At 45.4% G+C, this 15,484-nt stretch overlaps 1 protein-coding gene across 1 annotated transcript in view; it reads left to right on the top strand.

Moving 5' to 3' along the window:
• Positions 1–15,221, top strand: part of LOC136323199 (sodium/glucose cotransporter 1-like) — a 78,731-nt gene extending 63,510 nt beyond the window's left edge. Inside the window, exons 14-17 of the mRNA XM_066255020.1 lie at positions 5,319–5,487; positions 9,088–9,303; positions 11,828–11,930; positions 14,192–15,221. Coding sequence (XP_066111117.1) covers positions 5,319–5,487; positions 9,088–9,303; positions 11,828–11,930; positions 14,192–14,463 — 760 coding nt within the window. The 3' untranslated portion in view covers positions 14,464–15,221. The remainder of the gene's footprint in view (positions 1–5,318; positions 5,488–9,087; positions 9,304–11,827; positions 11,931–14,191) is intronic.
• The last annotated feature ends 263 nt before the right edge of the window (positions 15,222–15,484 follow it).

Below are 15,484 nucleotides of genomic sequence, written 5' to 3'. Positions count from 1 at the left end.
GACGAGAACTTCCCAAGCCTGTGGAAGGAACTAAAGCCTCAAATTCAAGAAGCAAACAGAACACCAAGTTTTCTTAACCCCAACAAACCCACTCCAAGGCACATCATAATAAAGATGACACAAACCAATGACAAAGAAAAAATTCTCAAGGCAGCCAGGGAAAAGAAGAGTACAACATATAAAGGAAGGCCTATTAGATTATCATCAGATTTCTCAGCAGAAACTCTACAAGCTAGAAGAGAGTGGACCCCAATATTTAAAGCCCTGAAAGAGAGGAACTTTCAGCCAAGAATACTATACCCATCAAAGCTATCCTTCAAGTATGAAGGAGATATAAAAACATTCTCAAATACAGAAAAGATGAGAGAATTTATCAACAGAAAGCCCCCACTCCAGGAAATACTAAAGGGGGTTTTCCAACCAGATTCAAAGAACAAAAGAAAACAACACCACAAGTAACAGCTCCACCAAGAACACAATAAAACCAAACTTAAACTGTGATAACAAAGGAAAAAAAGGGGGGAGAGGATGGAGATTAACAGTAGCAAAGGATGATGAAGTGCAGAAATACTTATAAGATAGGGTATTACAATGAATATGGTAGGTACCCTTTTCATTACTTAATGGTAACCACCCTTAAAAAAACCACCACAAAAACACTTGACTTAAAAAAGGTAGCAACAGAGGAAAGAAGTATGGAACACAAACAAACAAAAACAAATGATAGAAAAACAAAAGAGAAGAATCAAACTAGATACAAAACTAACAGAAAGCAATTTATAAAATGGCAGTAGGGAACCCACAAGTGTCAATAATTACACTAAATGTAAATGGATTAAACTTACCAATAAAAAGACACAGAGTAGCAGAATGGATTAAAAAAGAAAATCCAACTATATGCTGCCTACAAGAAACACATCTAAGCAACAAGGATAAAAACAAATTCAAAGTGAAAGGCTGGAAAACAATACTCCAAGCAAACAACACCCCCAAAAAAAGCAGGCGTAGCAATACTCATATCTAATAATGCTGACTACAAGACAGAAAAAGTACTCAGAGACAAAAATGGTCATTTCATAATGATTAAGGGGAAGTTGAATCAAGAAGACATAACAATCCTTAATATATATGCACCAAACCAAGGAGCACCAAAATATATAAGACAGCTACTTATTGACCTTAAAACAAAAACTAACAAAAATACAATCATACTTGGAGACCTCAATACACCGCTGACGGCTCTAGATCGGTCATCCAAACAGAGAATCAATAAAGATATAGTGGCCTTAAATGAAATACTAGAACACCTGGATATGATAGACATCTACAGGACACTTCATCCCAAAGCGACAGAGTATACATTTTTCTCTAGTGTACATGGAACATTCTCAAGAATTGACCATATGTTGGGCCACAAAGACAATATCAGCAAATTTAGAAAAATTGAAATTGTACCAAGCATATTTTCTGATCATAAAGCCTTGAAACTAGAATTCAACTGCAAAAAAGAGGGGGAAAAACCCACAAAAATGTGGAAACTAAACAACATACTTCTAAAAAATGAATGGGTCAAAGAAGAAATAAGCGCAGAGATCAAAAAATATATACAGACAAATGAAAATGAAAATACGACATATCAGAATCTCTGGGATGCAGCAAAAGCAGTAATAAGAGGAAAGTTCATATCACTTCAGGCCTCTACAAACAAGAGAGAGCCGAAGTAAACCACTTAACTTCACACCTTAAGGAACTAGAAAAAGAAGAACAAAGACAACCCAAAACCAGCCGAAGAAAGGAGATAATAAAAATCAGAGCAGAAATAAATGAAATAGAGAACAGAAAAACTATAGAAAAAATCAATAAAACAAGGAGCTGGTTCTTTGAAAAGATCAACAAAATTGACAAACCCTTGGCAAGACTCACCAAGGAAAAAAGACACAGGACTCAAATAAATAAAATCCAAAATGAAAGAGGAGAGATCACCACAGACATCATAGATATACAAAGAATTATTGTAGAATACTATGAAAAATTATATGCCACCAAATACAACAATCTAGAAGAAATGGATAAATTCCTAGAACAATACAACCTTCCTAGACTGAGTCATGAAGAAGCAGAAAGCCTAAACAGACCAATCAGCAGGGAGGAAATAGAAAAAACTATTAAAAATCTCCCCAAAAATAAAAGTCCAGGCCCAGACGGTTATACTAGTGAATTCTATCAAACATTCAAAGAAGACTTGGTTCCTATTCTACTCAAAGTCTTCCAAAAAATTGAAGAAGAAGCAATACTTCCAAACACATTTTATGAGGCCAACATAACCCTCATACCAAAACCTGGCAAGGATGGCACAAAGAAAGAAAACTACAGACCAATATCTCTAATGAATACAGACGCTAAAATACTAAACAAAATACTGGCAAACCGAATACAACAACATATTAAAAAAATAATACATCATGATCAAGTGGGATTCATCCCAGAATCTCAAGGATGGTTCAACATACGCAAAACGGTTAACGTAATACACCATATCAACAAAACAAAGAACAAAAACCACATGATCTTATCAATAGATGCAGAAAAGGCTTTTGATAAAATACAACACAATTTTATGTTTAAGACTCTCAACAAAATGGGTATAGAAGGAAAATATCTCAACATGATAAAGGCCATATATGATAAGCCATCAGCCAACATCCTATTAAACGGCATAAAACTGAGGACTTTCTACCTTAAATCAGGAACAAGACAGGGTTGTCCACTCTCTCCACTCTTATTCAACGTGGTGCTAGAAGTTCTGGCCAGAGCAATCAGACAAGACAAAGAAATAAAAGGCATCCATATCGGAAAAGAAGAAGTAAAGCTATCACTTTTTGCTGATGATATGATCCTATACATCGAAAACCCGAAGGACTCCACAAAAAGATTATTAGAAACAATAAACCAATACAGTAAGGTCGCAGGATACAAAATTAACATACAAAAGTCCATAGCCTTTCTATATGCCAACAATGAAATATTAGAAAACGAACTCAAAAAAATAATCCCCTTCACGATTGCAACAAAAAAAATAAAATACCTAGGAATAAACATAACAAAGAACGTAAAGGACCTATATAATGAAAATTACAAAGCATTGTTAAGGGAAATCAAAAAAGATACAATGAGATGGAAAAATATTCCTTGTTCTTGGATAGGAAGAATAAATATAATCAAAATGGCCATATTACCCAAAGCAATATACAAATTTAATGCAATTCCCATCAAAATCCCTATGAGATTTTTTAAAGAAATGGAACAAAAAATCATCAGATTTATATGGAACTATAAAAAACCCCGAATAGCCAAAACAATCCTAAGGAAAAAGAATGAAGCTGGGGGCATTACAATACCTGACTTTAAACTATATTATAGGGCCACGATAATCAAAACAGCATGGTATTGGCAAAAAAATAGACACTCAGACCAATGGAACAGAATAGAAAGCCCAGAAATAAAACCACATATATATGGTCAAATAATCTTTGATAAAGGGGCCAACAACACACAATGGAGAAAAGAAAGCCTCTTCAACAAATGGTGTTGGGAAAACTGGAAAGCCACATGCAAAAGAATGAAACTCGACTACAGCCTGTCCCCGTGTACTAAAATTAATTCAAAATGGATCAAAGACCTAAATATAAGACCTGAAACAATAAAGTACATAGAAGAAGACATAGGTACTAAAATCATGGACCTGGGTTTTAAAGAACATTTTATGAACTTGACTCCAATGGCAAGAGAAGTGAAGGCAAAGATAAATGAATGGGACTACATCAGAATTAAAAGTTTTTGCTCAGCAAGAAAAACTGATATCAAAATAAACAGACAGCCAACTATATGGGAACTGATATTTTCAAACGACAGCTCAGATAAGGGCCTAATATCCAAAATTTACAAAGAACTCATAAAACTCAACAACAAACAAACAAACAATCCAATAAAAAAATGGGAAGAGGACATGAACAGACACTTCTCCCAGGAAGAGATACAAATGGCCAACAGATATATGAAAAGATGCTCAGCTTCATTAGTTATTAGAGAAATGCAAATCAAAACTACAATGAGATACCACCTCACTCCTGTTAGATTAGCTATTATCAACAAGACGGGTAATAGCAAATGTTGGAGAGGCTGTGGAGAAAAAGGAACCCTCATTCACTGTTGGTGGGACTGTAAAGTAGTACAACCATTATGGAGGAAAGTATGGTGGTTCCTCAAAAAACTGCAAATAGAACTACCTTATGACCCAGCAATCCCTGTACTGGGTATATACCCCAAAACCTCAGAAACATTGATACGTGAAGACACATGTAGCCCCATGTTCATTGCAGCACTGTTCACAGTGGCCAAGACATGGAAACAACCAAAAAGCCCTTCAATAGAAGACTGGATAAAGAAGATGTGGCACATATACACTATGGAATACTACTCAGCCATAAGAAATGATGACATCAGATCATTTACAGCAAAATGGTGGGATCTTGATAACATTATAAGGAGTGAAATAAGCAAATCAGAAAAAAACAAGAACTACATGATTCCATACATTGGTGGAACATAAAAATGAGACTAAGAGACATGGACAAGAGTGTGGTGGTTACCAAGGGTGGGGGGGGAGGGAGGACATGGGAGGGAGGGAGGGAGGGGGAGAGTTAGGGGGAGGGGGAGGGGCACAGAGAACTAGATAGAGGGTGACGGAGGACAATCTGACTTTGGGCGAGGGGTTTGCAACATAATTTGATGACAAAATAACCTAGACATGTTTTCTTTGAATATATGTACCCTGATTTATTAATGTCATCCCATTACCATTAATAAAAATTTATTAAAAAAAAAAAAAAAAAAGAACACACCTGAAAAAAAAAATTAATATTTTCTGTATATTATATACCATATTTTTCACTCCATAAGATACACTTTTTTCCCCCAAAAGTGGGGGGGGGATGCCCTTACATGTTATGGAGTGAAAAATACAGTATTTTAAGCATAACTGCCCCAAACCTACCCTCCAAATTGGTTAAAAAAAATCTATCCATAATTCAGTAACAGACGGATACTGCTTTTTTTTTTTTTTTTTCAGAAGTTGAAAGGTTTTTGTCTTCAGCCATATGGCCCTGGTAGTGCTTAGGGGTCCAGCTGTCTCCTCTACCCCACACTTATGAATGGGCACCTGATTTTAACCTAAGGAATATTTCAGTTAATAGTTTGTAGATATTTTATTGGCGGGGGAAATTTATCAAATTGTCATTAACTCTTGGTTTAATTCACAGGTTTTTTGTTATAATCTTACTTATTGTCACTATGTTCTGGGTCCCTGTCATTCAAACGGGACACAGTGAACAATTGTTTGACTACACGCACGCAGTTATGTGCTTCCTGGTGCCGCCCATTGTTGCCATCTTCATGCTTGCCGTGTTTTCCAAGAGAGTCACTGAGCAGGTAAGTGGGTGCTGGCATGGCCACCACATGGCACAGTGTAAGGGCTTGGTTTCACCTCACAGTTGTCTTTGCCAGAGTTGCCCTAGGAGGGTCTCTAGTGCTTCAAAGGTTCACAACATTGCATCATTTGCTTTCTAAGAGATTATTTCCTCCTGGGAAGATTTGGTCCACCCTCCCTCTTATGCATGTGGGGTAAAGGCAAGCTCTGATTTGTTTTCTCCCTTTGCATCCACTTTCATCCATGCCATGGACAATGCAAAGTGTGCATGCTCCTCTCTCACACATATCTGGCTTTGGGGGAATAATCTGTTGCCTCTGTACTTGGATGTGTCATGCTCAGAGATTTTATCCTCACCGGGGGATGTACAGTTGTGGGCTTCTTCCACCTTCCCTGCAGTGAGGCCCATCCCTTCCAGCACTGTTTTAAATAAAGATCCCAATGAGTGGTTCAGTCATGCTTTCATAAGACTTTGAAAGCACAATTTGCCAGAATATTTTTATTTATTTATTTTAGTCATATTTTACCTTCTTTCCCCTAACAGCACTGAGTGGCTGGGCCTTGCACAAGTTCTTAAGCACAGGGCCTGAAGTTCTTGATCTGCCCCTTCTACCTCTCAGCCCTCGCCATCCCTGTGCACAGACCCTTGCCCTCCCCGCGCACAGCCTCTAGACCAGGGGTCGAGAACCTATGGCTCGCAAGCCAGATGTGGCTCTTTTGATGGCTGCATCTGGCTCACAGACAAATCTTTAATAAAAAATAATAATAATAACGTGAAAAATATAAAACATTCTCACGTATTACAATCCATTCATTTTCTACTGCCCATGCTCATGGTTGCGGATGGCTGGAGCCAATCACAGCTGTCCTCTGGGACAACACCAAATTTTTATTGGATAATGCATAACGTACACGGGTGGTTGTATGGCCCTCACAGAATTATATTTTAAAATATGTGGCATTCATGGCTCTCTCAGCCAAAAATATTCCTGACCCCTGCTCTAGACCCTGGCCCTGCCGGTGCACAGCCTCTAGACCAGCGGTTCTCAACCTGTGGGTCACGACCCTGGCGGGGGTCTAACGACCAAAACACAGGGGTCGCCTAAAGCCATTGGAAATACATATTTTATTTAAAAATGTATTGTATTGACCCTGCCGGGGTCACGACCCACAGGTTGAGAACCGCTGCTCTAGACCCTTGCCACGCCTACTGATTTGCAGTGCTCATAGCCTAACTCTTCATGCCTTCCCTGGCCACCCTTTATTTGTGTGGACTGTTTGCTTTGCCGGGAACACCCATTTCCTTCTCCACCTGGCTGATGCTTCCTCCCAGGCTTATCTCATACATTCAGTCCTCTTGATCACCCTGCCAGTGCTCCTTCCACACCCCTCCAGGGCTCACTTTAGCGCCAATAATGTGTGTGAAGAGTAGCGGGGCTCCAGGGATGTGAGAGCCTTTCTCTTTGCTCTCCTGGGAAAAGCATGGGCAAGAGGGGAAGACAGCCAGGAGACTCTGCCTCCTACCTTAGACACCTACCGTAAGGTATCAGGTTGTATCACCAAGGAGAACTGGGGATCTGGGCAGTGACTCTCCTGCTACCCCTGATTCAAGGTGACAAGCATATTGTGGGTACCATCTTCAACATAGGAAGCTTCTCCAGTCCCTCTCTCCCTCCCTGTTCCAGATGGCATGCTCCTCTGGCTTCTGCTGCCCGCCCTTCTCTAGATCTTTTGTTTCTACACCTCTCCTTCAGTAAATGGTTCCTGTGGACATCCACCTGGTTTTTGGTTTGAGCTTTCTCTAAGATCTTTGTATACTATAACCTCTCTGTCCTCCAACATATATCCCCCACTGAGTCAAGATGAAGTCCTCACTCTTAAAGAGTGACCAGTATAGTTGCAGGAGGCAGATGATACCCAGTGAACAGATAGAGATATCTGGTACTGATGTGTAGTGATGATTAAAAGATTAAAAATTATTGTGGGTCCTGGCTGGTTGGCTCAGTGATAGAGCATCGGCCCGGCATGTGGAAGCCCCAGGTTTGATTCCTGGCCAGGGCACACAGGAGAAGCACCCATCTGCTTCTCCATCCTTTCCCCTCTCCTTTCTCTCTATCTCTCTCTTCCCCTCCCGCAGCCAAAGCTCCATGGGAACAAAGTTGGCTCGGGTGCTGAGGATGGCTCCACGGCCTCCACCTCGGGTGCTAGAAGGGCTCCGGTTGCAGCAGTGCAACACCCCAGATGGGCCGAGCATCACTCCCTGGTGGGCATGCCGGGTGGATCCCAGTCAGGTGCATGCAGGAGTCTGTCTGTCTGCCACCCCCAAGCTTCTCACTTCAGAAAAATACAAAAAAAAAAAAAAAGATTGTGGAACCTGGCTGGTGGTGGTATAGTGGATAGAGCATCAACCCAGAACACTGAGGTCCCAGGTTCAAAACCCTGAGATCACTGGCTTGAGTGCAGGCTCATCTGGCTTAAGCATGGAATTGTCTATATGACCCCATGATTGCTGGCTTGAAGCCCAGGCTGGCTTGAACAGGTGTCACTGGCTTGGCTTGAGCCCCTGGTCAAGGCACATATGAGAAGCTATCAATGAACAACTGAAATGACACAACTACAAGGTGATGCTTCTCATCTTCCCCCACCAAAGAAAGATGATCATGGAGTGTGGAAGGGCAGGCACTCATGGGGGAGAGCTGCATTTGAAGACATCAGTGAAGATGGTGGCAGATTTATTCTAAGGAAATGACCTTGAATTTGAACTCTGAAGGATGAGCTAGAAACATTAATATCAAGGGAGAGACTCAAGCGGAGAAGAGCAAGTGCAAAGACCTGAGCCAAGAGCAAAGTGGGCAGTTTTGACATGGAGGAGATGGTCACAAACAGTGGCCAAAGTAGAATGACCATGGGAAGAAGAGCAGAGCCAGGCAGGGTCACCCAAAGAACAGAATTATAATTTGATTGTGATGATGAACTGTGAGAAGCTATTGGAGATTTTAAGCAGAAGCATGGTTTTCTCCAATATATGCTTTCAAGAGATCACTCTGGCTTCTGTGGGGACAGTGGGTAAGCAGGAGACCAAGGAGGGAAGCAACTTGTATGAGAAAAGATGGCAGTTTGGGAAGTAGGTGCTGGCCATGGAGGAGATAGGAAGTGGCTGGATCCAGATACATTTTAAAGGGAGAGCCAGCAGGATTTGTGAGGTGTTGACGGTAGGGCCAGATAGAATGAAAAGAAACAGGGATGGTGCCTGGGGTTTCGACCTGAGCAACCAAGAAGATGGAGGTATCTCTTACAGCGATGGGGAGGACTAGGGTCTCTTTGGGACACATTACATTTGAGATATTTATGATCTAACTTAAAAGTTTCCAGTGTTTCTGAAGTTCTCTAAAGTAAGTGAGCATACAAGTGTCTCAGGTCTTTGTTCAGCCCAAGGTTTCTTTACACTGTTGCTCACACAGTGTTCTGCAAGGTATTTGAAGCCTTTATTATGGCAAGGTTAACTTTAGAACTCAACTAGTCAGGGAGGTGAAGCTGAAGGTGGTTAGATTCATTGCCCACCTCCCTCTCAGGTGATTGTTTTGGGGATCCTCTTTCAACAGGGTGCCTTCTGGGGGCTGATTGTCGGACTCGTGATTGGCTTCATTCGAATGGTGTCTGAGTTTGCCTATGGACCCGACTCCTGCTCAGAGAGGAACAAGTGTCCTCTGATCATCTGTGGTGTTCACTACCTCTACTTTGCCACACTCCTCTTTGTAATCAGTTTCTTCAGCATCCTGGGGATCTCCTTACTCACAGAGCCGATTCCGGATAAACACGTAAGGGCTGCCATTAGGATGTTCGGGGGTCAACCAGCAGTCCCAGTGTCCAGTGAGCGGTAACTTGGCTCTGCTAACTTTGTACAAAAATGACTAAATTCTTGCATTCGTTTTGAAAGTGAGAAGACTGGGGCCAGGCATAAGGAAGGGATGGATCATATATGGGCAAATAACACATCTAAACTAAAAACAGATCTAAACTAAAAACCTTATCAACAATCCTTTGCCAATTAAGTAGTTACTTAGAATGAGAAGTCTGGCCTTTAAAGTAAAATTTTCCTCGGAAGTGTCAACTTCCCTAACCTCAGTATGAATTAATGTAATCAGGTCAGTCCCAGCTGCCATCGCCCAGAGGGAATTAAGCCAGCAGGATGTGGGCGGGGACAGTAAGTCAGGTAGCTGCCTTGGCCAGCTCAGGAGGGGTCGGTGGCCTCTCAGCCTCTCCTGGCAAGGCTATTTCCAGGAGGTAGGTATGTCAGTCAGCCCAGTTGGAAATTAGCAAGCCTACACTCAGAGCCTTGTCCAAGGTACCAAAACTAGTAAATAGCACAGCTGTGTTCCAACCTGGCTCTTCTACATCACCTGTGCCACAGCCAATAGGCTCCATGGGACAGGGACCTGGCTGAGCCAGAAAGCAGCAGGAAGGCCCTGGATGTCCAGAGTCTCCAGAGGAGCTCAGAAGGGAGAAGCATCTGGAATACTCACATGCCTTTCTTGCACCTTTGCCTAGGGTATAGGTAAAAGTCATGAACTTGGAAGCCTGCTTCAGGGTCCCCAGCTTACCCTTGGATTTTCCCTCTGGCTACAATTGCTAAGTCATTCCCACTTGATCCCTTCCCCACTTGAACACAGAGCCCAGAGGGAAGAGGGGTGGAGTCAGTGGGGAGGACAGCCAGGATTGCCAGGCGTGCGGGTCCGCCACACACCCCTGCATCGGTGCCAGTGGAAGACTTCCCTGCGCTGGCCCCTTAGAATCTGGGGGTGATGGATTTATTGTATTTTTCACTCCATAAGATGCACTTTTTTTCCCCAAAAAAAGTGGAGGGGAAAATACCTATGCGTCTTATGGAGTAAAAAATACAGTATTTTATTAAATATTTTAACACACCATTTGGTTCAGAATATTTTTTTCTTATTTTCCTCCTTAAAGCCCTAAATGTGTCTTATGGTCAGGTGTGTCTTCTGGAGCAAAAAAATATGGTAATTTCCTGTTGCTCAGGGTCTTGGTCATTTCGATTATGTTCTTTTCCACCCTTCTCTCACTCTCAACTTTTTTTGCCTGCTTCTCAGGCAACCACGTACCTGTGGAGTGTTTCCCAGCTGCCTAGCAGCAGATCAGACAACTGTAGAACACAGAGTCGCTGCTGGCAGAGCAGGGAGGTAGAAAAGAAAATTAGTGTTTACAGATCAGCGTCAGTGTCCAGGCACCGGGCCAGGCCCTCGGTTCACCACTACCGGGAGGCAGGACAGCAGGCGAACCCAGACTCTTCCATGCACCCAGGACCTCATCCACAGGGGGCTGATAGTGTAGCTGGGAAGGTAAATATGTACATATGGCACCATCAGGAAGGAATTAAAGGCTAAAGCCAGTCTCTGTCATTAACACAACAGAAGTTTAGTTCCAGTACGTTAATCTTAGAGGTGGGGCTCAGACAGATCTTGGAGTGGGCTGGCTGGGGAGGGGGCCCAGCCCAGCTCATTGATATCCCTGCCATGGGGGGGACTACAGAGTCATATATACCAGGTTGGTAGAATAATATGTAGATTAACATCTATTCCAGGAAAAGTATGGTAGAAAGGTTCACTTAGATGTGCCTCTGCGGACCCCAACCTTTGGCGGGGAAAGAACAAAAGCAACAACTGGCTAGATTTTGTTACTTCCCAAAGTTTCCACATATGGATCCCATAAAAGGACAAAATTCGAGCCCTGAAGGGAATCTGCTTCCCTTATTCATCTACAATGCCCTGTTGAGCTTGAGCAGCTGAGCTTGGCCAGGGACCAGGTTATCCAGGTAAACCAGGTAAGGCTTCTTCAGGGATGAGTTCTTGTTCATTCTTGACAGTCAGGAAGGACTCAGAGAAAGCAGCTCCCAGGTCTGTCCCCTTCATCAAGGACAGGGCCTCCCCCACCAGAAGAAGTAGATCAGGGGTGATGAGTGGCTGCTCTCACCCTGAATGGCTGAGACCCTCAGAGGTTCCTGGGCCCTCAGAACCAGAAGGAACCCTGAGTGAGTTGCCTCCCACCCATTACCATACAGCTGAAGGACACTGAGGCCCAGGCAGGTTGTGTCACCCTTTGCCAAGGCCACACAGCCCAACCCCACAATAGCAGAACCCAGACTGAAATCCAGGCTTCCCAAGCACCACGCTTTCCCCACCCCACGTTCCTTCTGTCTCTTGTTGGAGCCTAAGAACTAGATTCCTTTGCAGTCCATCAAGACCCCAGGGCCCACCCACCAGCCATGGCAGCATAGGCCTGTGTGACAGGGCCTTGAGTGATGATATGCCTGTCTTCTCCCCCCAGCTCCACAGACTCTGCTGGAGTTTACGAAACAGCCAAGAGGAAAGGATAGATCTGGATGCAGAAATCCAATGGAGGAGACACTATCGCTGCAAGGTACAACCAGGTGAGGAGGAGACAAAGCCCTGGAGGGATTCTGTGTAGAGTTCTGTGGGGTGGGTGTGGCCTGTGCTACTGCCCCAGAGTCCCCTGCCCACCATATCCACTTCCTGAAATGCTATTGCAGGCAAAGGCCCTGGCTTTTGTTTTTCTTAAGATGCCCTCAGGGGTATGTGAGGCTGCTGAGGCTGAGATGCCTCTCAGACATTCTTGGGGCACAGTCTGGGCTGAAGAGACCCATGTGGATGGCCCCAGCAGGAGCACTGGGCCACCCCTGGAGGGCGGGTACAGGGAGGGGGAGGAAAGAAGAGGCCAGCATGAAGCGCAGGAGAACTCCAGGCCATAGAGGAGCCAGTCAAGGGACAGAAGGACAGAAGTGTATGGTGACCTGGAAGCATTTCAGGGTGGCAGGTGATCAGTCACAGAGGCAAATGCTGATGGGTGAGGAAAGATGCCTGAGAACTAGCTGCTGGGTTCAGCCGCACAGAGATCGTGGGCCTTGCCAAGCGCAGTGCGGGGGGGGGGGGGGGGCAGAGGGAGGCTTACACAGGGATTCCATATGAGAGGGTTTCTCGGAAGGGGGGCAGGAGATGGTCTGTAAGGTGGGGGGAGCAACCCCACCTAAGAGGGTCTGGGGGAAACAGGGCCAAGGACAGCTAGATTTCAGGCCAAGCAAGAAGGGAGAGAATATTCCAAGGAGAGGCTTGGCCTGCGGGCCTGAGGGCCCAGAGGACGATGTCAGCAGATGGGGTAGTCTTCGGGGCCATGGGGGAGGATGATCTGAGCTTCTCGAGGCCCTGACGCAAACAGGGATAACGGCCTAATAAGATTAGTCCTGAGTCTGGGGCAGAAGGTTCCAGGGAGGCTGTGAGTTTGGGGGAGGAAGAAAAGGCAAAGGGAGGGAATAGTCTGCCTGAAAAGACAGTGTTCTAGGGCCCTCTGCACTCCTGCCAGGGGAGATCAGAGCCCAAAGAGACCCGGGCTCCCTCCTGACACTTGCAGAGGAGACTGGGTTGGGTGGGCTCCTTGGACTTCTGCCCAGCCAGTGTGGGCCGGGGGTGTGGCCTCTCTGAGCAAGGCCGCTGGCACATCTGGAGGATGCAGGGCTCCCTGGGAACTTCTCTCTAATGGGGGGAAACTGGCTATTGGTGCCCACAGTGTGCCAGTGCTTGTTCTTATACACCTCTCAGTTCCTTTTCTCCCCCATTCCACTGGCATGGGTGAGTGATGATGGTGACAGTGACTCACATTTATCACCCATTTGGGGTGTTCCAGGCACTATCAAAATTACCCTCATGCATGAGAGGTATAATTGTTGTCCCCACTCTAGAGATGGTGAAACTGAGGCATTGAATGGCTAAACAACTTGCCCTAGGGTCCATAGATAACTAGGCAGGGGGGGAGCTGGGATTTGAACATGGGCAGTCTGACTCTAAAGTGTGTGTGTGCTTGGCCACTGGCTGATCCCTACTCCCATCACACTGATGTTGTAAAATGATCGGTTGCCTTTCACATAAGCTGCCTCGCTGGACCTGGCAGCTGCGTGGTGCTGTTATACCATGGGCATCTGAGAGAACATGGCCAGAGCGTGCCACTCAGGACTTCTCAGCACCAATAGTAGATAGCAGTGTCCCTGGTCTCGGGGTACTTGGCTGCAGCCACCCTCCCTTTGTAACAGAGGCTCCTCTGTCCCTCGCTGATAGGTCTATCATTCCTGGTGTCACCTCAGCCTCGGACACAGCTGGCTTAGATGCTGCCCAACGGGACAAGACACAGAGCACATTATAGCACACACTGCTGGGCATCTGTTGACTGAAATGCACTGGTCTTGTCATCAAGGAGGAAACCGTCCCCAGGCGGCAGCTGGGTCCACAGGGATGTGCCGGCGCTGGCCATGGTGCTGACCGCGCCTGAGCAAGCCCTGAGGATGGCCAGCATGAGCTATACTGACAGGAGTGAAGCTTAATTAAGCCCCTGAGTGAGGCCCCAGGTGACGGCTCTTCCAATAGAAGGAAAGCAGGGCCCCATGCTGTCCCACGCTGCCCCCACATGCTCTCTCATCCCTCATTGTACATCCCACATCCCACTTTCCCAGCTCTCTGAGGGTGGTGGTAGGTGTTCCATTGCAGGGGCTGAGGACTGTTCTTCATATTAGAGCAAGGCTGTTGGTCTTCCTGCTAGGCTCACTGCTGAGGTGTGACCTCCTAGGAAGTCTCTCCTGTGTCCTGGCCTGTGCCTCCTGAGTGTTGCCTTTTCCCTCTGCTCCAGGTGTATTCTTGGGTACCCAGAGCTGCCTCCAGAAGGCCTTGGGTGTGATCTGTGGCCTGGATCCAAAGCCAAACTCCAAACTGGCCCCAGAACAGATAGCCGTGGAGATAAAGAAGCATGATGCCACGTCTGAAAAGACAGAAAGCAGTGACACATCCTATGGGACAAAGGATGATGCCACATTGGAGTCACCATTCTGGAGAAACGTTCTCAATACCAGCGGGCTCCTCTTGATACTGATCACAGCCCTGTGCTTCATCATCTACCACTAAAGCAGCTGGGGCGCAGGGGCTTCTGGGAAGAGCAGGCAAACTGCTGCCTCTTTCAGACTTCCTCGTCATTGAAGGAAGGAAGTGTTTCCTGTTGGGATACCCACAGATATGGGGCCAAGGATTACACTAATGAAAACGCTCCCTTGGTGTCACTCATCCAGTGCCACCAGCTGCAGGGCAGTGTGCAGGGGGACAGAGTGAAGTCCATTCGCGATTGCAGAGACTATGCAAATGAGAACATCTGTTCCTTTACGAAATGAGTCATTTTCTCCAAATGGCTCTACTGCATAAACACTGACTTTCACTTTAAATTTAATTTTGGTTTTTTATCTCTAGATGTATTGGGATTTTCACTTGTGTTTACTTCACTGTCACTATTTCCTTCCTATACCCAACCTCCATTTTCCCCTTTTTAAATGCGCGCCCCCACTGGCAAAGATGCCATATAATGTAAGCACCCCCTTTGCTGGGGTTCTTACCTACAGCTGGTGTGACCACTGGTGACTGCACATGCCAGCTGGAGCCAACTCTGCTTGTGGATGGAAACGGGCTCCCGTGGAACCAGTGCAGGGGCTAAGGCAGTCTGCGCTGGCATGCAGGCCGGCCTGCCGCTCAGCACTGTCTAGCCGCTGCCGTGCCACCCTTACCGAGCCCATCCCCGTCCCTCCCAGTCTGCAAGTGATTGGGATGTTATGGAGAGTTGGGTCCAAGCTGCCAGCTACTCCTGGGCTTTGTTCCTGCAGAAGCTCCCTCCTAATTCTTCTCAGACCAAATTAAATGATTTGTATCCTTAGAAAAAGTTTCAAGTGACTTCGGAAGACCCACTTGCATCATAAAAATTACACTCTGAAGACGCACTGACGTGACCAGCTTCTTGTCCCTGCTTAATTCCTTAGCTGCCATTTTAAAGAACCTACCATGTGCCAGGAGCTGCAGGAACAGAGCATGTGGCCTACGGGGGGTGGAGGGCACAATGACACACTAACGGGACTTAGGATCCCCCTGCAGGTCAGGCCCCTGC

Source organism: Saccopteryx bilineata, chromosome 2 (assembly GCF_036850765.1).
Source record: "Saccopteryx bilineata isolate mSacBil1 chromosome 2, mSacBil1_pri_phased_curated, whole genome shotgun sequence".
In the NCBI taxonomy this organism is placed as follows: domain Eukaryota; kingdom Metazoa; phylum Chordata; class Mammalia; order Chiroptera; family Emballonuridae; genus Saccopteryx; species Saccopteryx bilineata.
This window is presented reverse-complemented; position numbering and strand designations above follow the sequence as displayed.